The 27,403-nt window shown below is 41.5% G+C and overlaps 1 protein-coding gene and 1 long non-coding RNA gene across 2 annotated transcripts in view; both read right to left on the bottom strand.

Annotated features, from left to right (window-relative positions):
- Nucleotides 1-6,397: 6,397 nt before the first annotated feature.
- Nucleotides 6,398-6,928, bottom strand: LOC142106858 (uncharacterized). Its single transcript, XR_012679802.1, has 2 exons — nt 6,820-6,928; nt 6,398-6,694 (listed from the first exon to the last, which is right to left on the bottom strand). It is a non-coding gene; the product is annotated as an uncharacterized LOC142106858 (long non-coding RNA).
- Nucleotides 6,929-14,430: 7,502 nt separating this feature from the next.
- The window catches only part of LOC142142446 (beta-1,4-galactosyltransferase 1-like), a 43,832-nt gene continuing 30,859 nt past the window's right edge, over nt 14,431-27,403 (bottom strand). The window contains exons 3-6 of the mRNA XM_075200384.1: nt 22,251-22,438; nt 21,100-21,222; nt 17,798-17,902; nt 14,431-14,608 (exon numbers count right to left, since the gene is read on the bottom strand). Coding sequence (XP_075056485.1) covers nt 14,431-14,608; nt 17,798-17,902; nt 21,100-21,222; nt 22,251-22,438 — 594 coding nt within the window. The remainder of the gene's footprint in view (nt 14,609-17,797; nt 17,903-21,099; nt 21,223-22,250; nt 22,439-27,403) is intronic.

The raw sequence follows: 27,403 nt of genomic DNA, 5'->3' as shown, positions 1-27,403 counted from the left end.
GGGTCTGAGCAGTTGTCAATAGGGATGTTGAAGTCGCTGAGTATGATGGAGAGAAGGTCAGAGGAAAGATAGTGGGGAGCCAGGAGGCAAAGTTGTCCAGCAAAAGGGAGATAGGGCCTGGGGTATGGTAGAGAGAAGAGTGTACTTCAAAGGAGGAGAAAGAGTAGGAAGGTAAAGTGGGAATGACCTGAAAAATACAGCAGGGGTATAGGAGGAGGCCCACCCCACCACTAGGACGCTCATCCGGTCTGGTGGAGTGGGTGAAGAAGAGGCCTCCATAGGAGTGAGCAGCGGGTGAGGCACCCTTGTTGCCATCACTGAAACCTGGCTCACTCCTTCTCCCAGGTTTCAGTGATGGCAAGAAGGTTAAGTAAGTTGGAGATGAAGAGGTCATGGATGGAGGTCAGTTTGTTACAGATGGACCTTGAGTTCCAGAGGGTGCATGAGAAAGGGAGGGAAGGATGCGGGGAGATGTGGATGAGATTGTAAGGGTTGATGGAGAGAGGGAGAGGTTGGAGTTTGACTGGTGAAGGGGGCAGGGGGAGGGGTTGACAGAGAGAGGGAGAGAGATGGGACCATGGGAGAAGGGCCAGTGAGAGTGGCACGGGGAGAGGATGGGTATGGGAAAGGAGCGGGGTGGCATAGTGAGAGATAGGGACAGGAGCAGGAGAGGGGGCGGCAGTGGCCGAGGAGAATAATTGAGTTTAGTTGAATAAGGACTGACGGAGCAGAGAAAGACAGTAAGTAGGACTATGTAGGCTTGTGGAACGGTGATAAAACAGAAGGGCAGAGGCAAAACAATGTAGACAATATAAGGTGGAGAAGAGCAGTGGCAAAGAATGTAAACAATGTACAGTGGAGGAGAATAAAATAACAGTCTAAACCAGTGGTTTCCAAACTGTGCACCACGGCTCCCTGGGGTGCCGCAGTGCTGTCACAGGGGTGCCGCGATCCCTAGCAAGAAAAAGAAGAGAGAAAAAACAAGCAAAAAAAAACAAAAAAAAAACTTACCCATCATCCAGCGCCGGATCCTCCTCCTCACTGACTGCCGGGCGTGACCTCATCACGTCCGTCAGCCTCAGTGAGGAGCAGCAGCAGAGAGGACGTCAGGAAAGAAGGTAAGTAAAAGAGAGTGAAGGAGGGGGGCACCGAGAGACACTGAAGGGAGACAGAGATAGACACGCTGAAGGAGGGGGACAGAGATAGACACGCTGAAGGAGGGGGACAGAGAGAGACACGCTGAAGGAGGGGGACAGAGAGAGACACCCTGAAGGTGGGGGACAGAGAGACACTCTGAAGAAGGGGGACAGAGAGACACGCTGAAGGAGGGGGACAGAGAGATGGCGAAGAGGGGGACAGAGTAATATGGTGAAGGGGCACAGTGATATGATGAAGGGGCACAATGTGATGGTGAAGGGGCCTAAATACATCTTACGTCATTTTGACCCCAACTACTTAAAAACGGTACTAACCGGTAATTATTTTGGCTTAGGGGTGCCTTGGAAAAATTATGATGACCTTAGGGGTGCCTCGAACTAAGAAAGTTTGGAAACCACTGGTCTAAACAATAAAATAACAGTCTAAACAACGTAAACAATGTGCAGTGGAGAACAATAAAGTACAGATGGAATAAATAAACTTGATAAATTAAGAAATTAAATTGATGGTACGTAACATGGACACTGGAAAAAACAGTGATGGGGCAACAGAGAGCAGGTACCAGGAGAGACGAAGGGAGGGCACAGGAACAGGGAGTCTAGGAGGATGCCAGGTAGTCGCAGGAGCAGGAGTAGTCTGAGGGGTCCAGCGATCAGGAGGGACCAGAGTTCCAGAGGGACAGGACAAACGGTTAGGTCAGAGTTCAGATGGACCCGAAGAGGCAGGTCAAGAGTTTAGAGATTAGGTGAGTTCACTAGGATTAGGTAGGGGCCCCAGGTGTGGCAAGGGCCTGTGTGGACTGAGGAAACATGGCAGGGGCACGTGAGGCAACCCAATATGGAGGCCAGAAACTGAAACACTGAGGCAGCCTAAGATGGAGGCTGGTGCTGAGGTTTATCATAGTCATAATTAGTTTATCATAGTGTGTCAGGATTAGTTTAATATAATAAATCTTGTAGTTAGATGTATATTTCATGATAGTTTATATTATCCTATATCCAAGGTCTTTATTAGATAGCCCCCTTTTCTTTTTCTTTACATAATACATGTTCTTGGGATGCACCTCCTATAGCACTCATTATATATAGAATTATTCTTTAATACATATTATAAAAATGAGTAACTTTGCACCTTGGCAAAACCATGTTGCATTGGAGGGGGAGGTACATTTAAAATAGAGATGGGCGGGCTCGGTTCCCCGAGAACCGAACCCACCCAAACTTTGGGTATCGAGGCCGAGCGTCATTGTGACGTTGTCGGATCTCGGGGCTCGGTTCTCGCGATACTTGAAGATTATAAATACACGCCTCCACAGCAATCCATCGCCATTTCACAGAGGGAGAGAGCAGGGTGTAGTCACAGGCTGATTAGAGCAGGGACAGAGAATACAATATTTGGATTCCAATTGTGCTAACAAAAATTGCTAGAGAAGAGAGGAGGATAGAGGGTTTTTGTTTTTTTTTCAATATTTGGCACTCAAAGTGCTTTTTGGGTTTCCCCCATTATTTTGCCTAAATATTTCTGGCTGTCAAAATTACTATCTGTCAGCAGTATCTACCAAACAATTTTTAGCACTCCCCAGTGCTTTTGGGGTGTCCCCCCCATAATTGTGCATAAATATTTCTGGCTGTCAAAATTACTATCTGTCAGCAGTATCTATCAAATAATTTTTAGCACTCCCCAGTGCTTTTGGGGTGTCCCCCCATAATTGTGCATAAATATTTCTGGCTGTCAAAATTACTATCTGTCAGCAGTATCTACCAAATAATTTTTAGCACTCCCCAGTGCTTTTGGGGTGTCCCCCCATAATTGTGGATAAATATTTCTGGCTGTCAAAATTACTATCTGTCAGCAGTATCTATCAAATAATTTTTAGCACTCCCCAGTGCTTTTGGGGTGTCCCCCCATAATTGTGCATAAATATTTCTGGCTGTCAAAATTACTATCTGTCAGCAGTATCTACCAAATAATTTGTAGCACTCCCCAGTGCTTTTGGGGTGTCCCCCATAATTGTGCATAAATATTTCTGGCTGTCAAAAGTCATATTTGTCAGCAATATCTACCAAATAATTTTTAGCACTACAAGTGCTTTGGGCTCAGAATGGATTCAAAGCAGTCCACATATGAGCAGAATGAGCAACCAGGTTCTGTCACCAGTCCTGACGGTAGTGTTCCCACTACGTCATCTGGGCAAGGCGATGTCAAACTACACAGTGTTTCGAAATCAGTCCAAAAAACACACACCAAAAAAAATTTACTGTGTTAAAGCGAAAAAGAAGTGTAACTGAGGAAAAGTTAAGTGCCGATAAAAAATTTTTTTGCCAACATGCCATTCTATACACGCAGTGGCAAAGAGAGAATGAGGCCTTCGCATTTGTCCATTAGTGGCAGATCAAAAAATGTTACCAAGCCTACAAGTGGTGCACAAGTACTGTTACACGTGAAAGCCGAGCTGCAAGAAAACAGTAAGACATTAGAGGATAATGTATGCTCTGAATCAGAAATGACACCAATCCCTGTGGAGAGTCCATCCACCAGTGATATGTCTAATCGTGAGCATTCTGTTAGTGACAGTGTACCCATAAAGAAGGTTTCTTTCAGCACTTCTGCTGATGTGTGCCTTAACAGCCTGAGTGTAGTCGGTGATACACCAATTGAGGATGCCACTTTTGAATTAGAAGAGGAGGAGGGGGAGATTTGTGAAAGCGACGAGGGCACTAATGATGATGTTGATGATTATGATGCAGACAGATACCGAATTTCCTTTCTCAATTTCTATTTATATTCTAGACTCTATAACGGCTGAACAGTTTACTATTTTACTCCTAGTGGAGAGGGAGTCTGATGCAGACAGATACCAAACTACCTTGGTCCATTTATTTTTACTTTCTAATTTCACAGTCTATGCAGGCTGCTTTTCATCTATTCAACTACAAGTGGAGGGTGGGGGGGGGGGGGGTGGTATAGATAGTCACCAAACTACCGTGGTTCATTTATTTTTACTTTCTAATTCCACAGTCTATGCAGGCTGCTTTTTTTCTATTCAACTACAAGCAGTGTCGGACTGGGGCATGAAGGGCCCACCGGGGGAATGCAGTGATAGGGGCCCACTACATTGGGGTGTGGCCAACTGTAAGAGTGGGTGTGGCCAGTCAAGGGGGTGTGGTCAGCCCATGGAGGGCAACTTATAGCACTATAGTGTGGTCCTTAAAGAACAAAGTGGACAAAAAACTATAGATAAAATATGTATCAATCAATATAAAATATTCTGGAAAGCATTATTATTCGTTGTGTGTCTGTCAATGTGGAGGGAGCTGAGTAACGCTGAATTAGTAATACTAAAGGAGTATTTTTGGGAAGGGAGGGAATTTAGTAAGACAGGTATAAAAAAGAGTTTAATTTGCTACAGGGTGTTGAAAGCTACAACATATTATATATATATATATATTATAATCTATATATATGTATATGGTAAATAAGTCTTTATTTTTACTTGTGATCCATCTTATAAGGCTTTAGTGTGTTTAAGCTACATAAGTAAAAATTGCTGTTAAACAAAAAGCTTTCATTCCCTACATTTTTCGTAGATTTTTTTATTTTATGCTGCAGTATTATTTTGAAGGACAAGTTTCATTATAAGTGACAGGGAAATGAGGCCTATAAACTTTGTCCAGCTTGTACCATTCTCTCATAACAACAGACTCTGTTATAGCTGTATTGATGAAAGAGACATTAGAGAGAGAAATTAAGTTAATTAAAGTGTGTCAGGATAAATGGGATTGCTGTATTTACTACACTGAAACTTGCCATCTACATTCCAAAATGAAACAGTGAAAGGATTTTTTTTTAATGCTGACAAACACTGACTGATGTTCTCCATATGCAGCCAATGTGTGGAGGACCTGGCCGGGAGGCAAAGATTCTGGAATAGCATTTTAATTTTGTCATTTCCACAATGTTATATTAGCTTTTAAGTCAAGTTTTCTATTTAGAAGATTTGGCAACTGAAAGGAAACACAAACGGGTGTTTTCCCACAGTAACTTAGAAATAAGGGGCCTATTTGTTATGGAGAGCCCCATGTCCTCAATAAATCTGATTTTTTTCTTATTGCTTTGGTATCAGTTTTTGATATCAGCCTACAGAGGAAGCTTTAGCGCTATAATGTGTAAATTTGTTTCATACCTTAAATCTTTTATTTCAAGTAATCTTCTAGTTTGGTGATCATTATTATGAAGAAAACAGATGCAATTGATATAAGGGAACAGAGAACCTATTTTTAAAAGTCAGCTTTATTAGAGCAGCTGTGGAAAATGAATTTGCTATGGAACAGAAGGGAAAAGGACCTTCACTTGGCTCTGTGCTTATAATAGTATCTCCTGCTGCTTAAAAATGTGTGTGAGATAAAAAAAAAAAAATAGCACTGGCAACCTGTGTGGCCGATGAGCTCTTTAATGACATCTATCACATCTGTAGAAGAATCTTGTAAAATATTTTTTTTCGTTTTCAAAAGGGTTTGCTATCTTAGAAAAGTGTATAATGGCAGTCCTACATGATGGCGCATTAAATAAATGTCATTTCCACGTTCATGTCTTGTTTCTTTGAGACATATAGCACTATAATCTGTATCACAGGATGATCGTAGTATATGCAGCAGAAAATAACACAAGCTGTCTTGTATTGTGTGCCTTCATAATAATTAGCTTTACATTATGCTGCATTACATAACATTAGAATGTAATTTATGGGCACTCACTTACCTGAAAGCTCCGGCATCCTGCTCCTCTGGACGGCCGTGATAACAGGAAGACAGCACACTCCTCCTCCCCTGCTGAAGTGTAAAACACACTACCGCGCAGGTGCAGAGAGCCCAGATACAGCTCTCTGCACCTGCGTGGTAGTGTGTTTGTTACACTGGAGTCGCAGACGTCTGGGACCGGCGGTGCAGAGCCGTAACTAGAGATTTTAGTGCCCTGGACGAGAAAGAGCAATGGCGCCCCCCCCAACCCGATCTTGTTAGGTGTAGGTTGCCTTTCCCAGCCATGAAAAAAACTCTATATTGCGCCCTCGGAGGTCACACTGCTATCAAATTTACCATAGTCTCTCTCTCTCTGTGTGTGTGTGGGTATGTTAGGGAATTTAGACTGTAAGCTCCAATGGGGCGAGACAGATGTGAGTGAGTTCTCTGTACAGCGCTGCGGAATTAGTGGCCCTGTATAAATAAATGGTGATGATGATGAATTGTAGAACTCTTATTTTATTCAAGTGTATGAACAGAAAATACTTATATAGGTTACTTAAGTAATTCATTTCTTAGAACCCCTCATCTGTTTGGAGAAAGAGCAACACTTTGCAGACATGACACAGTAAATAAGTTTTAGTGACTGCTGCTGTACAGGATGTTTTGATGAAGAGACTGGCCATATCCTAGTTTGTAAGTGGGACAGACTGCTCCATTTCACATGGTCTTCCCATACTGACTGCAGAGGTCAGGTCACAGTGTCATGAATCTCCAGAATTACAGAGCTATATATCTGCCTAGAACAAAGTAAAGGTATTTAACAGTGACCTCTCTTCCACGCTTCATAAGTCAGACACTGGCATTCTCTGACTGCATTATAGCGTTATTGGTCTAATCAGAAACATGATAATGGATGGGTTACCTCTCACTGCTAATCTTGTCTGATGAAGAAGCTGGAAGATCCGAGTCCATGTAAGAAGTGAACTAACTAAGAAAAGTACAGACACACACAGAAAAGGAGGGGGGAGAGGAAAGAGGGAGAGGAGACATGGTGATAGATAAAGACAGACAGGCAGACACACGGTGAGGGAGGAGTGGAATCAGCAGAAAAGCAGGGGAAGGAGCCGTGCACAATGTAGAGGAGGAGCTGAGAGGTCAGGGGGCGCCTGTGTGATGAGTGGTCACATGCTGCTTCTGTACAGAAGCAGGCAGCATGCGGCCACATATATAGAGATACGGGGGCAATCCTGATTGTGAACGATCCTGCTGGTGTCTCCAGCAAGCTTTACAGCTGGGTATGTTTCACATAGTTGTGCACAGCAAAGAGCGGGCGGCCGTTGCGCCCCCTCGTTACGGCCCTGCGTCGGTGAGGTGCTCCCTGTAAGCTCCGCCCCAAAGTCAGAGGGGGCGGGGCTTAATCACATCTGGGCCTACCGGTGTACAGCCCGGCTGGCCGGCAGGCCAGTCCGAGGCTGACTACAAGTGGAGGGTGTAATATACACCCAAAGACGATGGCTGCATTGCCAATATGCATAGATGAAGAGGAAGACAACCAGGTTTGTGTGAAGAATTAAGGACGGCCTACCAGGGATTAAACTGTTTTCTTCCTAATTTATTAGCTTTAGAATTACCTTACTTATCCAAGAAACAGGTGGAGCACTAAATTAGGTTATTTTATGCACAAAAACATTGATTTTTAAACAAAATTGCAAAACAAAACCAAACAAAACCAAAACCAAAACATGCAAGGGCGGTTTTGCAAAACCAAAACCAAAACACGACGGTAATCCAGATCCGGTAATCTAGTGTTCTGGGCGTCCAGGTAGAGGATTACATTGAATTGGTTCTCCTTCCCTGGTCCTGTGAAGGTCCACTGGCTGCGCAGAAAGTGTCACTGGCCATTCTTCGCCTTTTAACACATGAGATTGCAAAATGGGGCCCCTCCAGACATAATGGTAGTACATCTGGGTGGGAACTATATGGGAAAGGGAAAGTCATTGAATGTTATTATTAGGATTAGAGGGGATTTCAGGATGGTACCAGGAATTCCCCTAACAGTTATGTTGAACCTTCTTAAAAAACTTATTCATTCTATGATCGGGTCCACTGTGGAGTTTGTCATTGACCGCACCTTAATATCGGTGGATCAGGGGCAGTTATATAGAAAGGGATGGGGTTCACCTCACCAATCAAGGTTCATAGTTGTTTATCGAACAAATTTTCTGGAAGGTTTCTTAGGTCATCTGGTGGCATCTGTCGGTTCGTTAAAGGTCAACAGAGGTGGTTGGAAAGCACTGCGATCAGGGACTGATGCACACAGCACTATAGGTGATTGGCCACAGGTAATTGCCCTCTTTGAGGTAAAGGTGACTCTTGGTCATTTTGTGTGGAGGACCCTTTGACCTGCTTTGTGTGGGCATTGTGAGTCTAGAAGGTGTGTAGTCACTCTGACACCAGGTTTAGCATCAGCCATTGAGTAGGGGTCAGTGGATTCAGTGCCAGTTGGTCATCCACTCATTTGATTTGGGTAATCAGTTGTTGCTGTCCCGCAGTTGCATGTCCTGTAATATCCTGTGGATACCCTGTAACATAACAGGACAGAGCTGGTCAGCAATTGTGCAGCACACAGATGCTATAACCGGCAGAGAGACTAAGCATTACCTGCCTTATATAATACTGACCAATCAGGAGTCATTGCTCCATTGACTAGTAATTAGCCACAGGAGGTGTTTAATTTAAAACTAATGCGCACACGCCCGGGTGCCCACAGTTGCTGGGACGCAGTGCTGATTAGGAAAGTGTCCTGCTCATTGCCATGGTAATGGCCGGGATGGAACAGGAGGAAGTGATGTCGCGGCTGTTGCCATGACAGTCGGGACGCAGGTGGAGGAAGCGAGCCACGGATCACTGTAGCTCATAACACTAGCATTGCAAAATGTAATAGTAAAATTGGGTGGACCCCATGCTTTGTGTCCCTCCTGATTTTGCTAGTACCAATCTAGGCTAACAGGGTGGTTAAGCTGCTTGGGAGGTGGGCACGCCCTTTTTTCTTTTACATTTATTGCCTTTTTTACTGTTTACATCCATTTATTTATGTCAACATTTCGAATGTTGACTTTACAACCCTGTCCACATTTTAATTGTGAATATGTTAACATTATGAGGGAATTCAATTATGCATGGAGTGCCTCCGGAACAGTTGTGAAGGCACTCTGCATTACCACAACATTGCAGATTTTTCTACAACCCCACCCCATTGGGAACAACGTGACTAATTGAATTCCCCCCCTATGACTGTCAACATTATGGTATTTTAACACATTTGGACTATATCTCAATGACACAATAGTGTCCACCTGCCTTAATATTATCATTTTATTGGATAAGATGAGTGGTGTCATATATGCAGGTAAATTGACAATAATGCCAAATATGTGTGTGTGTACGCCGTATGATCATCACTATCAACCATCATTTACACGTGACCTGTGCCAGGTGCAAACCTTACATCTGGAAAATAGCGTACTTCTGTGTGCACTTGAACATGAATCGCCCACATCCACTGAGGAATGCCTTTACTGTGGGCAGCACAGTGGCCTAGTGGTTAGCACTTCTGCCTCACAGTGCTGGGTTCACGAGTTCAATTCCCAACCATGGCCTTATCTGTGTAGAGTTTGTATGTTCTCCCTGTGTTTGCATGGGTTTCCTCCAGGTGCTCCGGTTTCCTCCCACACTTCAAAAACATACTGGTAGGTTAATTGGCTGCTATCAAAAATTGACCCTAGTCTCTCACTGTCTCCCTCCCTCTCTGTCTGTCTGTGTCTGTGTGTAAGTGTGTGTCTATATTAGGGAATTTAGACTGTATGCTCCAATGGGGCAGGGACTGATGTGAATGAGTTCTCTGTACAGCGCTGCGGAATAAGTGGCGCTATATAAATAAATGATGATGATGATGATGATGTACTTCGATTATTTTCAACTGCTCCTTCCCTCTCCTGTTCTACCCCTCAAGTCGTAGGCTGTCATAAGTATTTTTTGTGTTTGAAGATTAATTTATTGTTCCTGCGTTCTCTGGCGTATGGCTCATTTCTGGCCATGCGCAGAGCAATTTTATGCAAATACGGCACGTATTGGCATTTACATTCCTTGATAAATCAGGCCCAAATGTTGAAAGATGGAAAAACAATCTCTCCCACCTCATTCACAAAAACACACAACAAATCAGAATTGTAATATATTAAATACAAAATAGGGAAATACAAAGACATTGGTAACTTTCAATCGAACCTAAGAAGCAAATAAAACATCACTGGATAAATACTGACAAAATGGGAGAGGCATATAAAATCATTTAAATGAATATAATTCAAATACCATATATAACATAAACAAAAAAAAAAGAACCAAAAAACGATTTCCAAAAAAAATAAGGGAAAACAATGAGGCAGCCATACTGATTATTCACAAAACTTAGAATTATATAAAATATTAGACAACACACATAAACATGGCTTCCTCCATATGGTAGAGCAAAAATGATTTACCCACCCTGATTTCACTGATTATCCTTTCCTAAATCCTGAATGGAAGCTATTCAGGTAGCGATCATTAAATGTCAAGCACACACTTCAGGGAAAGATTAGCAGATATTACTGCAAAGGCACCTTTATCTAGCGCAGAACCTATTATTATAATTTCAAATGTTACTTAATTATGTTTATGATTTACATTATGTTATTTTAATACACTAATACATACCATGATACCAGTTGAATAAACTCTTGATTCCACCCTGTCAGCCTCTGCCAACAGGAGATCTCCACCTGGGAGTGGAAAGGAAGTGTAATTGATGTCAATGGATTGTAGTGCATTACAGAAGGGAAACCAAGGATAGTTCCTGTATTGGCTGAGAAATCACATGGTCTCACCCATCTAAAACTGCAAAGGTCAACTTGGTTTGAGCCTACTGGCATGCCCCAGGATTCTTTACCATTGCCACTTTGTATTGTGAAAATGGCTTGGTCTGATTGCAGGGTATTCCTGGGAATCCAATCGCTGCTGAACCCTTACGGCTACAGAAGAACCATTTCAGGTAATACAGATTGATTTCATCCGGCTTCCTAATGTGAGAATTTTACAAGATGGATCAGTTTATTTAGATTAGTTTCAGGGTGGTATGAGGCTTGACCTACAGAGATAACAAACAAGAAAATTATACATTACATATACACTATTATATTGGTATGGGATAATCTCCTCCGGCCAGTGTCCCCATTTTACTGGTTTTACAGCTTTTAGTTGAACATGAATGTATGAAACATTCCCATGATCTCCTACCTTGTTACTTTTTCTTGTTCTTATGAACGCATGGATGTTGAGACTTCAGCAGGAACAAGACACCCAAAAACCAGACAATCATACATGGATATTTTACCTTTTTAACTTAAAAGGAATTCATTAAATTATTAATAAAACATAAATAATAATTATCATTATTATTATTATTGACCATTGTTTCAAAGTACTTACTCTATTGGAAGTTTGTGCTGCGTAGTAAGTGGAGTTAATCTAACCACGATTATGTAATGTCAAAATCCATTCAGTAAACAGTTAATATGGATATTTAATAGACAGCCATTTCTATAAATAAATATTTAATACCATTTAAGTGCATTTTTCGGAAGGAAGAAATACAATGTTATTTTTTTTACTGATTAGTGATAAATAGTTTGGCTTAACCTAAATTATTAATTTTATACAATTTTAGGCTCAGATATATTTTCAGTCGAACAAAAGCATGATTGATATAAGTCTTTAACTTCAGAAACGGTTTCCTGTTCTTTTGACAATAAACAAATACTTCATAAATTATTTCTATTATTTTAAATAATCCATGCAAATTAGTCGCAAGTTAGTCATTAATACAATTGTTATGTCAATAGCCAAACCAGGAATTTTATTTCCAAGAAGGAGTAATAGTGTTATAATAATTCACTAGGCCAGCTCATTTGTCTTAATTCTATAAGTATAGTGTTCATAAATTTTAAAATCACTTATTTATCTTTGTTGGTTGTGTGCATTGAGTCAACTTAGGTACAGCTGATCTACAGATTCCGGAGAAATATTACTATTTTGGTGGTAATTTGTTTGGCACTTGAGAAACTGCAGCTTATCTGGAAATCAGCTATGGTCTGTTATCTTGGCACTCTGTTTTAACTATGGTCTTGCTGCTGTTTCTGTCTAATATAATACTTAACTGTAAATCAAATAATTAACTTGGTTGACAGTTAACTAATGGTTTTCTACCATTAACTTACATATCTGTGAAGGTCTCTTCCCTTACTATCCTACTTAACTGTCAAAGAGCCACCATTAAGGGGGTATGAAGTGAACTTGAGTTATTCAGGGGGCCCAGATTTCTCAGTGGGCCTACCATTGATCCCAGGGCCAGTGAGATTCTCTTCTTTTCCATGTTCTAAGTCAACAGTACAGCAGGGGAAACCCTCTCCGCCCACACTGACAGCTGTTTCACCCACACCACAGTGACTGATATTCATCTCCCGCTGCCGCTGTACAGTGAAAGGAGCACTGTGACTGCATGCTTTGATGCACTCAATCTCGGTCTGCATTGCATAGACTCTCTTATTCAATCTCAACAGTGACATTGTGGATGTGTCTCAGTCTTTAAATTTAAATGGGGTTGGTATGTGGGAAGGTATGATGGGCATTTAAAGGACATATGGGGATGATGGGTATGAGGGGAGCATTTGGGAATGTCTCTGGTGCATGTTGGGAAATTTGAGGGGCATGTTGGGGGCACATTGGGTGTCTGTGGAGCATGTGGGGAGTTGTAATGGCAAATAAAGGGCATGCGAGGAGATCTAATGGACTGTACGAAGGTCTGATGGACATAAAACGGGCATTTAACATTCTCATTTGCAGGATGTGCAATTTAGAGGGAACAATGGTGACTATTTGAGAAAAGATAAATGTGCCCTTGGGCAAAACAAGGTGGAGAACCTGAATGTTTGGTTTTTTTTTTGAGAGGGCTGTCTGTTTTATTTTATACAGTGCCCCAAAATTTCTGATGGCAGCCATGAACCGTTTCTTGCTTTCTCCCTTTCTCACTTACTTGTTACTGCTCCTATTACTTGCTTTCACCTTTTTCACTGCTCTTACATATTACTTTTCGTCCATTCCACCTCTCCAGACACACTACCTTATCGTACTTATTTTAATTTTCTATTAAATTCATTCAGTCTTTCACTCTATTTTCTTTATTTTTAGATGAATTATCTATCTGAACCCCAGTCAAGCACAGTCCATCCTTTCCCTATTTAAATGTATTTTTCAACTCTCTAACTTTTCCAAACAGGCCTTTCCCTTCTTGCACTAAGAACAACACATAAGGCAGCTATGGAGACAGTCACCACACTCCCACTTCCTCCTGCACATCCCATTTATGCCTTGGGTCTGCCTGAGGAGGGGTGTCATTGCGAATGTGTTGGAACATGTGCATGGAGAGGTGCACACAGATGCACCTGACAGCTGCAATGAAGCAGCGCAAAAGTTATCTGCTCATTGATCACAGTACCAAAAAATATAATTATTACAATTATAACAATGTTAAAATATATATATTCTTATTATTTTTAGAGGTCATTACACATTTCTATTCCAGATGCCACATATTGATATCTGTGATAAAACAATTGAATCTAACTGTATTAACTGATTAACTTTATGACAGCATTTTGGTGTAAGTGGGGAGCCTGAACACAGACCCAAGAATTCAATAGCAACAGATGATGAAAATGTAAATTAGCCTATAATCCAGACCATAAAATAAATGTGGAAAATTAAATGAAAATTGCTGCACATAAAACATGTTGTGACACCCATAGCTACCAACCAGATGTTTGCTTATATTTTATAAACAACTCTAGACAAGACAAAATTTGATAAGACTATGATTTACAAGTGGAATTCATTGGCAGGAAGATAGGACAAGTTAACCTATATTATGCCTTCCTTTAATAGAAGTAAAATATCAAAGTAGTCTAGAATGGATACTATTAAAATAGGTTCATTAGGTGATTATAAAAATCAAGTACACCGGAGCTCATTGCTTGTGCATAGCCCAGAGTCAAAATTCATCTTAATACAGTATATTTGTCACTGTCATTTGCCATCAGTATGCTGTACGTTTTTGTTACTTCTTTTTGTGTAAATTCACATATTATAACTCCCTCCCCATGTCCACCGTTCTGTTTTTTGTCTTTTTTTTTGGGGGGGGGGGTTCTGTGTTTTTGCTTTTGATTCAGAAATTTTGTTGAAAACAGAAAAAGGTCCATAATGCATAGGACAGGCTGCTACCAGTGTGCACTGCACCAGATGACAAAAGCAGTTGTGTATCCAGGCTCTTAAAGATAACTTATTTTATAATCAGTCCATTGGCGCATAGCAGCACATACATTCAAACCTTCAAGTCTTCATTGATGTCTATATCCAAGCATTTGTATTCCACAAATGCTCAATCGGAAATAAATGCATTAAAAAAATAAAATGCCTTTTTCATTTTGTCTGAAGATCCAATGTCAACTGTGATTTTAGTATAAAGCTGGTGCTTTGTGTTTCTGATGATATCATATTTTAATGAGTTCAGTCCATCCGTGTACATGTGCTGGGCAGCCTTATATATGAGATGTGAACTAGATTAAAGAAAAACATATTAATTACATTTACTGTACAAAAGTATAACTAACAACAGATGTTTTTATTTATTTGCCTCACAAAGAATATATATAAAAAGTGCTTGGGCCAAAACGTAAAGTGCTACGGAGTATGCTGGTGCAATCAAATAAATGGTAATAACAATAATAAGACATTGATCGTGCAGCATGGTGCTTGGGACAAACCTTGGGATCTGCCCATGTATGAGCATCTTTACAAAGCAGGTTACATAAATAATAGGGTATAACACCTATAAACTAATAGTAGAACAGTTGCATATTGTGTGGAGAAGTGCCCCGCAAAACAGCTGCCCGGGAAGAGGGCAAAGAAAGAAGCTACTCAACATTCCAGCGGTGAGTACTCCTCTCTCCCTACAGGTCCCGGTGGCAGCGGGCAAGTGAGCCAATCACGGCTTACTTCCCACTGCTGGACAATCAGTGGTCGGACAGGCGAGCCACTCCTGGCTTGCCTCCGGCCATTTGAACTTTTGGCACCGTTGCGAGCCAATCAGGGCTCGCGGTGATGGCCAATGTCTTTTGCACGCCCGCGGCTTTATAAGCCACTGGGCATTGCTATTTTGGCAGTTCGCCAGCGGAGAAGAATGAAGAGAACGTCGAGGGAGGTCCAGCGCCGGAGGAAGTGGCAGGGAGCCCTTGTAAAGGCTGTGAGCTACCATGCCACGCGAAGACTGTGGAGAAGGAGCCGGCGTGGCGAACATTGGCGGGGAGACTTTGCAAGGGCTAAGAGCGCCCTCACCACGAAGTCTGCAGGGGTGCCGAACAGGAGAAGAGACGCTGGCAGCTGTAGGATCTGGAAGACCTGAAGAAGGCTCATCAAACGGAGTTTCCTGCACGGAGCAGGTAAGTATAAATCCTCATCTTTTTCTGGGCACAAGGCCCGCGGGGCACAGCAGGCACTAGGCCTAGGCAACAGATAGGGGCGGCCACAGTAGGCTGTTTATTGGGTGCCAGGCCCCCAGCTAGTTAGGGGGCTCAGCCCCACCACAGGGCATAAGGCCCTTAGTCAGTCTAGGTACTAGGCCACTGTGTATGTATGGGGCTCAGCACCACCATAGGGCACAAGGCCCCATAGCCAGTTAGGGGGGGCACAAGGCCCCATAGCCAGGAGTAGGAGAGCGCAAGGCCCTAGAGTTTAGCAGGGCGCAAGGCCCTAGAGTTGAGCAGGGCGTAAGGCCCTAGAGTTGAGCAGGGTGCCAGGCCTTTTGAGTTGAGCAGGGTGCCAGGCCCTTCAGTATAGAGTGGCGCAGGTCTCTGAGTGAGGGGAGCAATAAGCTCCTACCAGAGTAGCAGGGTCGCTGTCCTGTAGTGTAACAACGACATTGGATCCTTGCGGTTAGAGGGACAGAAGGTCCCTGATGGTTAGTGGGGCAGTAGGCCCTTATAGTAGGTAGTGGGTGTTTGGCCCAGGGCTAGTAGGACACTAGGTCCTGGAGTATTGTAGGGGACACTTGGTCCCTTGGTAGTTAAGTAGTAAAGTAATGAAGCAGTTTACAGATCCCCTCCATCCGTTCGTAAGGGCACCTAAAGTCCTGAGCCCCAAGACAGGGTCGGCTTAACAGCTGGTGCTCGGTCCGCGGGCGGAGGCCTGCTTAGCGACAGAGTGCCAGTGGACCCAGGCGACCAAAGATGGGTGAGTAGGAGAATCCCGGTCAAGGAGGCAAAGGGTACTGTGCGCTTCATAGCGGTCCCTCGGGATTGAGTGAGTATCACGGGTGTTGGGAAAGGGATTGTTCCTTGTGGCTTTGTCTCCTTGTTTTACAGGTGTTGGTCGTAAAACAAGGTATTCGGAAGACCCCGGCGAGCGAGAACCTCTAGAGCAAAAGGGATAGAGGGAGTTGCCGTCATCGGCTCGCGTCCACTAGTAGAGCCGCGGTGAGGGCTGTTCCCTTGGTGCACTCACCTTGTGGAGCTGTCCCTCCCATGTTTCCCCACTTTTCCCTTACAGCAAAACGAGTGCCCTGCACACGAGGACAGGGGCCCTTTTTCCCTGCCGTGTTTTGGGCACTCGGACATCCCCTTCCCCCACCCCAGCGGACATCTTACAATTGTGTGAACAAACCATGCAAAATAATGTATTTGGATAAGTGTGAATTCTTGCTCAATATTGTATATCATTATTGTCTCATGGAACATAATTGATATTAGTGAAAACTAGGCTTTGTGATGGGCACATATACATCAATTTAGATTCATTAGTTTAGTTATTTCCACCTGTGGACACTAATTAACTGAAAACAATGGAAACTGGTACATTTTGGAGGCTAACATAAGATTGGAATATATTTTAAATGGAAAATGATTTATGTGGGGTTGATGTATGGAAAATGTGGGATGATGTGGGTGGAAAGCAGCATGATGTGACTGAGGGTTTATGTGTTGTGAGTGGTAGTGGCATGATGTGGCTGGGGGTGGCGTGATGTGACTGGGGCAGTAGCGTGATATGGCTGGGAGGTGGCATGATGTGGCTGGGGGTTGTGTGATGTGGCTGGGGTTGACTTGATGTGACTGGAGTTTGGTGTGATGTGGCATGATATGGCTGGGGAGTAGCATGATTTGGCTGAGGGTTGTGTGATGTGTCATGATGTGACTGGGGGAAGTGTGATGTGGCAGGTTGGGTACGATCTGTCGATGCTGAACCTGTAGACAGCCATACTGTTGACACCAAAATGTTGACAGTCAGAAATGTCAACAGGTTCAGTGTGTCTTGTGGTTAAAATGGTGACATTGTGACTGTCAACAGGTAGTAAAGTCAACAGTCACAATGTCGACATTCAAATGGCAATGTTAGCGCATCAATACAACCACCTTTTCAACACAACCCTTTTTCTCTTCATCTGTGGAGTGCAGTCCCACAAACTTGCTGTTCCTGGGCCCTAAATTCCTGATTCCAACAAAACAACAAATTAATGATGGAAAATAAGGCTTCTCGAAGAAGCTCTAACAAAGGCTAGAAATCATATTAGAATGCATTAATTTTATTTTTTTAGTGTTCCTGGCACCTCATTATAGCAATATGAAATTGTTTAAGCTATATAATTAAACAAATAGTACACCATAAAGCAATGTTGTTGCTTTTAAGATTCTATTTTTCTCTATGTCAACACTGAGAACTAAATAAAATTAAATAAATCATCCCTTTTACCATACCTTTTGCCTGTTCTCTCATTTCCAACATCTCTAGTATGGACAATCATTCTAGATCTGGCAATATTTTGGTTTGGACGTTCAACCTTCATTCCTGCTGACACCACTCTAATGGAAAATTTGTTTACCACAATTAGCACTCAATCCAAGATCATCTTTAATAGCATATTACTCTGAAGCTGCTGCTTTAAGTGCAGATATTTGAGATTTGCAGCCATACATAATGATGGTTACCACTCTCTAATGATAGAGCCCCATGTAATCAAGCTTGACCAATATCTGACATGCAGATATTAAGTATTGTGTTTTTAATCAAATCCTTTATGACAGTGCTGAACTGTATATACAGACTTGAGACGTATATGGCGTATTCACTTACATTGTATATTATGAAGGACACCACTTCTAATGAAGATTTATTTTTTAAGGTTGTGTGAAATTTATTCACTTAGTTAAATTTAAAAACACTTATTTTGCTTAGCTACAATGAGCAGGTGACTTATGGAGACTTTGCTCATTTTGTGGGGATTGTGAAGTTCCTTTTCATCGATTTCCCTCTTTTAATTTTTTAAATGTTATCCAATCTATCTGCCAATTCTAATAGTTGTTTCTGCTCACTTTCATCATTAGGTCTTATACCAGTGACATGCATTTTACTAGAACGCCTAGGGAGCCTAAAGGGAACTCCAGTGAACTACAAAATGCTCGTAGCAACATATATTTTTACTAGTGTTAAAGAATACCATTGCAATGCCAGTATGCGACCTTGAAAAGAGGGGATCACCATCAAAAGATATTTGCCTGTCTACACAAGCTTCTCAGCTGCTTTCCTTGGCATGTTTCTTTTCATGGTGGAAATGTTACTATGCAGGAACACCTTTGATCATCTGCAGCAAGTGCTGGGGGTATATCTAATAAACTGTGGGTTTAAAAAAGTGTAAATGTTGCCTATAGCAACTAACCACATTCTCTTTATCCTTTTATTTAGTACAGTTTACAAAAGGACAGCTAGAACCTGATTGGTTGCTATAGGCAACATCTCCAGTTTTTCAAATCTGCACTTTAGTAAATATACCTCCTGGTGTTTGTCATGGTAGGAGTTTGAAGATACCATAATGGAAAGATATTCCACAGACAAGCTCTTTTTTTGCATGGGTAGTTATGCAGGCACTCTGGTATAGCCATGGCATCTGATAGGCAGACTACTAAGGAAAGCAGCTAAAATCTGCTAGAGAAATGTGAAAAAAATAGTTGTTTTGGGATTGTTTTACAAATACTCCCTCTATATATTAATTATAAAAATACTTTTTGATGGAAAACCCATTTATATGGTCATGCTATTCTCCCATTGGTACTCTCCCTCTATCTACGCTGTTAGTAGACAGTACAGGTCACACAGTAGTAGGGTTCTTCCTATGTTCCTTATTAGGTACAGTCATGTTCAGGAGTTTGTGCTTTGTGCAGTTTGTCAAGTGTAGCACTGTTCTAAGAGGATGAGTTGAGGCCCTATGATAATGGACAGGCTACCTCTGGCTGAAAGGCTGGTAGCAAGAAAACCCACGTTATAAGTGTCCCTGGAGTAGCGACCCAGGTCTTATGGTTCCAGGGGGTCTTGCTCTTTTGAGGAAAACCTGAAGTACCGCTCCCCAGAGCATCTTTTGGTGCTTTTAAGCACTTTGGTTTCCAAGAGCACTGTTCCGGGCTTTCAAAAGAAAAAACAAATTCTGGCTAGTGTACCATGCATCATACAAACACCTGTAGGCATCTATAGTATATAGTAAATCTCCATTGTGTTCAACACAACAGAATTGCCTCAAGCACTTATCTCAATGGTGGGAAGGTATACCAATAACCAGACCATTGATTTAATGCTATTGTCACAATCTTCCCCTGTTGCAGTACAGCATCTCTCCTGTGGATGCTGTTTTGCCTAAACCAGCTCCTGTCTAAAAGGGGTTTAGTTCTCATCATTGGATCTATAGCAAAATCAGCTCTGCCTGGCCTTTATAAGACTGCTTTTTCCTGCAAAATTGCCCAGTTCATCAATTGTCACTGTTGCTGATCTCCCTGTGAAACTCCTGTGATCTAATCCTGACTTCCTCCCTGGTATTTGACTCCATCTTGTTCCTACATTTTGCACTCTTCTTGTAAGCTAGATCCCGGCTTTGTTTGACCTTGCTCCTGCTTATTATTGTGGATCTGTTGACTTTTGACCCCTGGCTTGCCTGACCTTCTTTTGCTTAATTCTCACATAGATCATCCAGTGCCTTTAGACATCCTATACCTGTAGTCACCTATTAAACTTGGAAAAACAGCGTTTTCAGCTTCCCAGCTTAACCTGGCAATCCAGACATCCTGTACCTGCAGTCATCTCTCAAACTTGGAAAACCAAAGACTTTAGCTTCCTAGCTTAACCTGGCAATCCAGACATCCTATACCTGCAGTCACCTGTCAAACTTGGAAAACCAAAGACTTTAGCTTCCCAGCCTAACCTTGCAATCCAGAAATCCTATACCTCCAGTCACCTGTCAAACTTGGAAAACCAGAGTCACCAACTTCCCAGCTAAACCTGGCAAACCAGATACCCTGCATATGCAGTCACCTGTCATACTTGGATAACCTGGGTCTCCAGCTTTGCAGTTAAACTTGGTTATCCTGACAACCTGCACCCACACTAATCCTGTTGTGCCTGGTCTCCAGCTTTCCAGCCAAACCTGCTTACTCTGACTTACCTGTAACTGCAATTAACCTGTTCTGCCAGGTATCTAGTACTCCTATTCTTCAGAGTACCTTGATATCCTGGGATCCTGTTTCAACTGTTTTTATGGACTTGTGTTAGTTGCCTTATTTTCTACTGCATCTCATTTTTACCTGTGTGACCTGTGTTTAAAATAAACCACTTTGTTTCATTGACATTCTCTCCGTGGTCTTCATATTGTGAATCCTGACAGCTATAGTATTTCTGTGTAGGTGATGTGTTCTTGCTTGTTTAGCAGGAAATAATAATTAACTTTTCATATGCTTTTGACAAAGTGCATAAGGGTATCTTTATACTAAATGATCAATAACCCAAAAATATTTATTACGTCAACTTGTTAAACATCACTAAACACTGCCAAGTTACCGAACACCCACTACCATAATGCTCAAAAATGCTTTGACTGATTACATTTGAAACGTCTTTTTACTCTTTTAATTTAATTTAGTTTTGATATTTTGATGGACTATTGAAAAGAACAGCTTTTAAAGAAAATTATAATTTTTCCTATTGACCCAGAACATTTACATTTCCATAAAATACAAACCTATTGTATAGTTCATCATCTTCTCCTCCCCATCCCCAGAAACGATTAGAAAATCCATTTATTTTGAGGAATTGCTCCTTTGTGAAAGCCACTACACCTCCAAATAAAGTACTGTATGGTAAACTACAAGAAAAAAATAAGCCCATTAGTTATATGTAATAAGATGGTTTTAGTATTATTTCATATTTTAAAATAGAAAAAACAGTATGCAGCTCTCCAACAGTTGTTGTTGAACAGTTTTTCTTAGCTTTCCCTTAAGAAAAAATATTTACTATTGGATGAATTTATTTAAGAAATTACCACACTATCCTCAACAATTATAGAAAGGAAAATAGCAAACCTTTGTTTTCCTTACTCTTTGATTTCCTGGCCCTCACCAACACTTCTCCCCCTTACATCTCTGACCTTGTCTCAAGGTACATACCTACCCGGCCAGTCTGCTCTGCCTCTGACCTTCCCTCAACTCACTTCTCATTACCTCCTCCCATGTTCCAAGACTTCTGCTGTGCTGCCCCTAAGCTTTGGAATGCCATACCCTACTTCACTCGACTTGCCTCAAACGCTCACTCAAGACTTACCTTTTCAAGCTTGTCTATCCTACCACCTCCTGACCATCTTATCCATCACCTCCTCTTCCTTCACCATCTTCATTTTCTCCCAGTTGATCCTACTGTCTCTCACCACCCGTCCCTCTAGAATGTAAACTCTCATAGGAAGGATCCTGTCTACCTATGTCTGTCTACTGTCTGACTCCCTTGTTCGACCTGTCAAGTTTTTTGCTGCAGTTTGTGTAAATCCCCATAAGTTTACTCACACTAATCTGTTCTACTTATTTGTATAACCTCATCGATTTGTTACTTGCTTCGGCATCCAGTACTATGGAATCTGTGGTGCCTTATAAATAAATAAATAAATAATAATAAAATAAATATAAATAATAATAAAATAAATATAAATAATAAAAGGTGTTATGTTGAATTATCTACAGCCATTACCGAATAAAGTATGGGAGCCTGGCAGATAGCATTTTTGATAGATTTAGTGAAGTATTAGTCCTTAAGTTATTTCAGTAATAAACCAGATTCTCTGGGTTTATATATACACAATTATCATGCCCAGTATATATTTTGGATGTGATTTAAAATGATTACCTATAACTGAACTTGTCCACGGAATTGGCCATGTGTTTGGGGTTTTTGGAGCACCTGTATAAATTCCTCTCGTCTATAGGAATAATATCGACATCACTAAAGATAAAGCAAGTATAATTATTGTCTTTCACCGCCTCTGCAAAGCCAACATTCATCAGCTTGGCTCTGTTGAAAATTGTATTTTCTATCTGTTGAGCAAGAAATGATATATTATATATTATGTTCTGCACCAACAAAAAAGTCAAAACAAACTTGTTAGAATTCTAATATTACAGTGGATTTCTGTAAATTGGACTTGTCATCTACACACAGCACTTATTAATGAAAATGTAACACATCAATTAGTTATAAACCAGTATTCTTATGAATATATACAGTATATGCATAAAATACATACATATATATTGAGTGAAAATGATAGCTATATAGGTTTTTGTACTCAATCTATCTCCCTGCTAGAGATGCTTAAACTATTTGAGTCAGTTTGAAATTACTATGAAACAGTGCAGTTTAAAAAATTTGAACTTTGGTCAAAACAGTCTAGAAAATATAATTTATTTTGTTTCAAACACTACGGTGTATACATTGTAACACGGCCTGGGCACTATTACCGTTCATACGGTAATTTTAACCCGGATTAGATGTAAAAATGAACGTACTAACAGTAATAATGTGCACTATTACCGTAGTAATGATAATAGTGCACAGGCCGCGTTACGTGGGATTTTTTTTAAAGTACGCGTTCACCATTTGTAGTTAAAAGATGTTATAATAATTAATAGGTTCAACCATGTTCGTGTGGTCTATTGACTGATATACCACCTACTTTGACAAGCAGAATTCACTCACCTAATGTCCAGTCACCCATGACATTGGCAGGATGTCCACAACCAAAAATAAGTAAATAGAAAATACAGATACACATTCCATATCAATGTGCAATATTATTGATGGCTTGAAAAAGCCGTTGCAAAGCCCCAAAGAAAGTGTTGTCCTACCACCATCAAATAGCCTATGGCCTTTTACTAAATTTTTAAATTTTAACTATGAATTTGATCCACCACCTTCTAAGTTCTTCTTTTTGTCCACCATCATATCAAATGTACACAATGCAATGAGCACTGAAATCATCTTATCACACCCTATGGGCCTCATTTGGAGTAAAACTTATGTTTGGTTTGTTTGCACAAAAGAGGTATTTCCACACTGTGCAAGTATACCAAATTAGCAATCACATCTTACACTTACAGCCTTTATGCTTAGAGAGACAAAAGGCGCAGTCAAATGTAGGTCGAGTACAGAAACACTTTCAGAATTAGTATTTCTTGCATGTGACCGACCACTGGTGCAAAGGTCTGTGCTGGTGATGCTGAAAAAAAATTTTGGGGAAAAAATTTCTTTGAAAATACATAGAATGATGTCCATGGGGCAGAGATTGATGTGAGTGAGTTTTCTGAACAGTGCTGAGGAATTAGTGGCTCTATATAAATAGCTGCTGCTGTTGATGATGATATATGTGCAGAATGCCAGTAATTCCTAATGTTAGTGGCCCTCAGCACAGGCCACACACATCATGGAACTACTGCTGAGCAGTGCAGTGCAGCACTCTGACCCCTCCTCCACAGTATGCCACAGCAGGGTACGAGATGCTGGAATGGGTAGAGAGTGAGAGCTGTGTGAATTGGGACATACCTCCTAACTGTATCTGTAGTCAGGAAAAAGTCTTCACTATACGGGACAGTTCCCCAAAATCCAGAATGTCCCATCAGGATGAGGACAGTTGAGATACTGTATGGCTCCCCCCTAGTAGATCTGCAACTTTGACTACCTGATGCAGCTGCAGGATTCAAGATTTGGAAAATAGATATGTATTTTTCACCTCCATGAAAACTGAGTAATGAACACTATAGGCCATCCTCCCTACAACAAGTCTGATGTTAAATCAGTAACATCCTCATTTCATAAATAGGCTTTCTTGCCCCAAACTAGCGCCACCATTGAATAATTTGCAACCACTTTTAATAGAGATCCCACATTGCGTTATTTGCACCTACAGTATATTAATAACCCCAATCAATCCAACAATACATAAACTGATCCCACATTTAATAAAAAGAGTCCTCACATAAATATCAACCACCAGCAGTCACATTACATTACTCACTCCAATACTTTACATTAATACCATCGAATTTACATTAATAAGCCTCACAAATGCCTGCATTATATTAATAACCCCCACATTACATTAAAAGCCACTCATAAACCCTTACATTTTATAAATACCCCACCCCCACTTTACATTAATATTCCCCACCACATTGCTTCAATACCCCTTCCACATTACATTAATAATCTCCACCAACTCCTGAATTTCATTAATAGCACCCACATTACATTAATAGTGTCATGGTGCTGGCAGCTCCCAGGAATGGACCAATTGACTGTAGTAACTATCAGAGACACTCGACTTCCAGCTAAGCTGCTTAGTCCTGAGAGGACTGGTCATGAGGTACAAGCTGAAGTCAAAGGATTATAGAAGGTAGAATAGTGAAGGACAAAGCCAAAGTCAAGAGATTGGGGAAAGTAAAATAGTGGGATGAAGCTGAGGTCAAAGAATTAGAAAAGGTAGAATCGTGATGTATAGTCAAAATAAGTGTTTTTCAAACCACAAGTGCTCCTGCAAAGGTTTTGGTAAAACTGAGGGAATTTACAAAGGCTACAAGCAGGTGATGTAAATTGTTCTCAATTACTTAACCTTTTCCCTGAAGGGGTGATTGCAGATTTAAGAAAGCTGTGCAGGATTCAAAGGTTAGGTGACTACCTAGATGTTCTTATCAGAGTGCTGATTACAGGAATTGAGAGAAGGTGTTTGTAGCTGTCATTGTGAACTGTTTTCTGACAGCTGTCATCTGGAGCTAGTGTTGTAAATCCTCACATAAAACTCCCACCAATTACCACATTTTATTATCTGCATCCATATTCCTTTAATATTCTCCAACAGGCAATACATTACATTAATAGCCCCATTATGTAACAAGTTTAACCCCAAAACAAACTCTTAATAGCCCCAACTGTATATCCTTAATTTCCAAACTACAGTGCAGTAATAAACCCCCTCCCACATTATATTCCAATACTCCATCATCACATTTACCTGCTAGGCTGCTCTGCAGATGATTGCTGTGAGAGACAGGTGTCTGATCACCACTGTTAGCAACAAGACATCTAATATGGTGGCTGGTCTCAGGGGATGGGCCAGCCATCAGGAATGACCCCAATGCCAGGGCTAGCCCCTATAGACCAGGAATGGTTCTGGCGAGCCCTTGTCAACCAGATCTGGGGCCCAGATGCCACTTATTGCATTCCAGTACAACTGTAGGTTTATGGTGGGCCCCTAAGTAAATTGGCAGTGGGGCCCACTTGACTCATGGTTCCATACACACTGACCACCCTGCACCTATTTTGGATAGGCTACTACAATCTACGGACACTAGCCCCCAAAAAAAACACAGCAATAGACTTCTGGAGTTTTTAATAGGACACCAGTATCAAAACTAGAGATGTTAAGGCTCGGTTTTCCAGAAACCGAGCCCACCAAAACATTGCAGATCCGAGTACAGAGCTGAGACAGCTCTATACTTTTACCCGCCCTCCAAACTGAAAACGATGCGAAACGTCACTGTTGCGTCATTGGGTCTCATGAGTTTTGGATTCTATAAGTACTGCACTCCACTGAGATCCGGCGCCATTTCACAACGAGACACAGAAGGGGTAGCAGGGCTCTTGGCAGTCTCTAGTGCAGTTGGGCAGGGTGATTAATGAAAGAGGACAGCTGGCAGTGTTCTTAAAAGTCTCCAGTGACATTGTAATGTGCCATAGCTCACACAGAAACAGGAGAGGTGGCAGTGTTCAGTGCAGAAACAGAAATAATAGGGCTGGCAGTGTTCTTAAAAATCTCCAATGACATTGTACTTTGACACAGCTCACAAAGAAACAGGAGAGGTGGCAGTGTTTTTGCCAGTCAACACTCTACGTGCCATTGATAATTGTCAGTGCTGAAACAGAAATAAAAGGGGTGGCATTGTTCTTACATGTCTCCAGTGACATTGCATGTCAGAGTGATCACAGCCAACTTTTGGACATCTGGCGGATTTACCCTTCTGAAGTTTGTCTTTAATCATCCTATCATTTTGCTTATCTCTCATACGTGTGACCACATACTTTGTTTTTCACTGGGTTCAACATCTCCAACCGTGTTAAAGGACAAGTGAAATTTGCAGTGCTCTGGGTGACGGCGATCTCCTCATCTTCATCTTCCAAAGCTTCAACTGCAGGGGCCGGTGACACAACCATTTGTTTTCTCAGGTCTCTTAGCTGTTCTTTAATCTACACATATTTATCGTCCTGCTTCAGGGTCTCCTCTATATTATTCTTCTGAAGCAAAATGTATCTCTTGTGTAGAAACTCTCTTAAATCTGGGATCTCATCCGGTGGGTCACATTTTAACTTAAGTACGGTCTCTTCAACTGCATCCATATATTGGTTTAACAATTATGCGTAATTTCCCAGCGCAATAAAGAATAAAAGTGATGTATAACTGAGAGAAACAGAGTGAGTAAAATAAAGTCTGTATTAGGGCATCAAAACAGGCATAATATGAACATATATCAAACAGATAAAGCAAAAATAGCAAAAATCAATAAATAGATATCCAAACACTTCTCGATTGGAATATATAGATATACCAATGGGGGCTTTGATGTAAAGCTGGAGTCCATAAGTCTTAGATACCAGAAGTGAACCGCTAATCATTGGATACCGGTGAAATAAAAACAACAAAGATAACAAAAATACCAAGGCAAATTTCCTAGCAGCTAACTGGGAAGGGTGGGTAGTACACTTACCTTCCTCCCCAGGTGGACTCGTCCCACAGGGGAACTTCCCCCTCCCCCTCCTATGGCGGCAGACAGGCAGACATCTCTGTATAGGGGACTGGGCCCCGTAATTCTAGATCCACCGATCCCACCATCACAATTGTTTTATATGGGGGCTGATAATGCAGCTTTGTCCACCCCCACTCACTTAAATGCAGCTGGAGCATCAGCCATCAATCCCCCTCTTACAAGGAGTGAACGGGGTAGTAGTCCAGC

This window comes from Mixophyes fleayi, chromosome 1 (genome assembly GCF_038048845.1).
Source record: "Mixophyes fleayi isolate aMixFle1 chromosome 1, aMixFle1.hap1, whole genome shotgun sequence".
Taxonomy (NCBI): Eukaryota; Metazoa; Chordata; class Amphibia; order Anura; family Limnodynastidae; genus Mixophyes; species Mixophyes fleayi.
The sequence above is the reverse complement of the archived record's forward strand: the minus strand, read 5'-3'. Positions and strand labels throughout refer to the sequence as shown.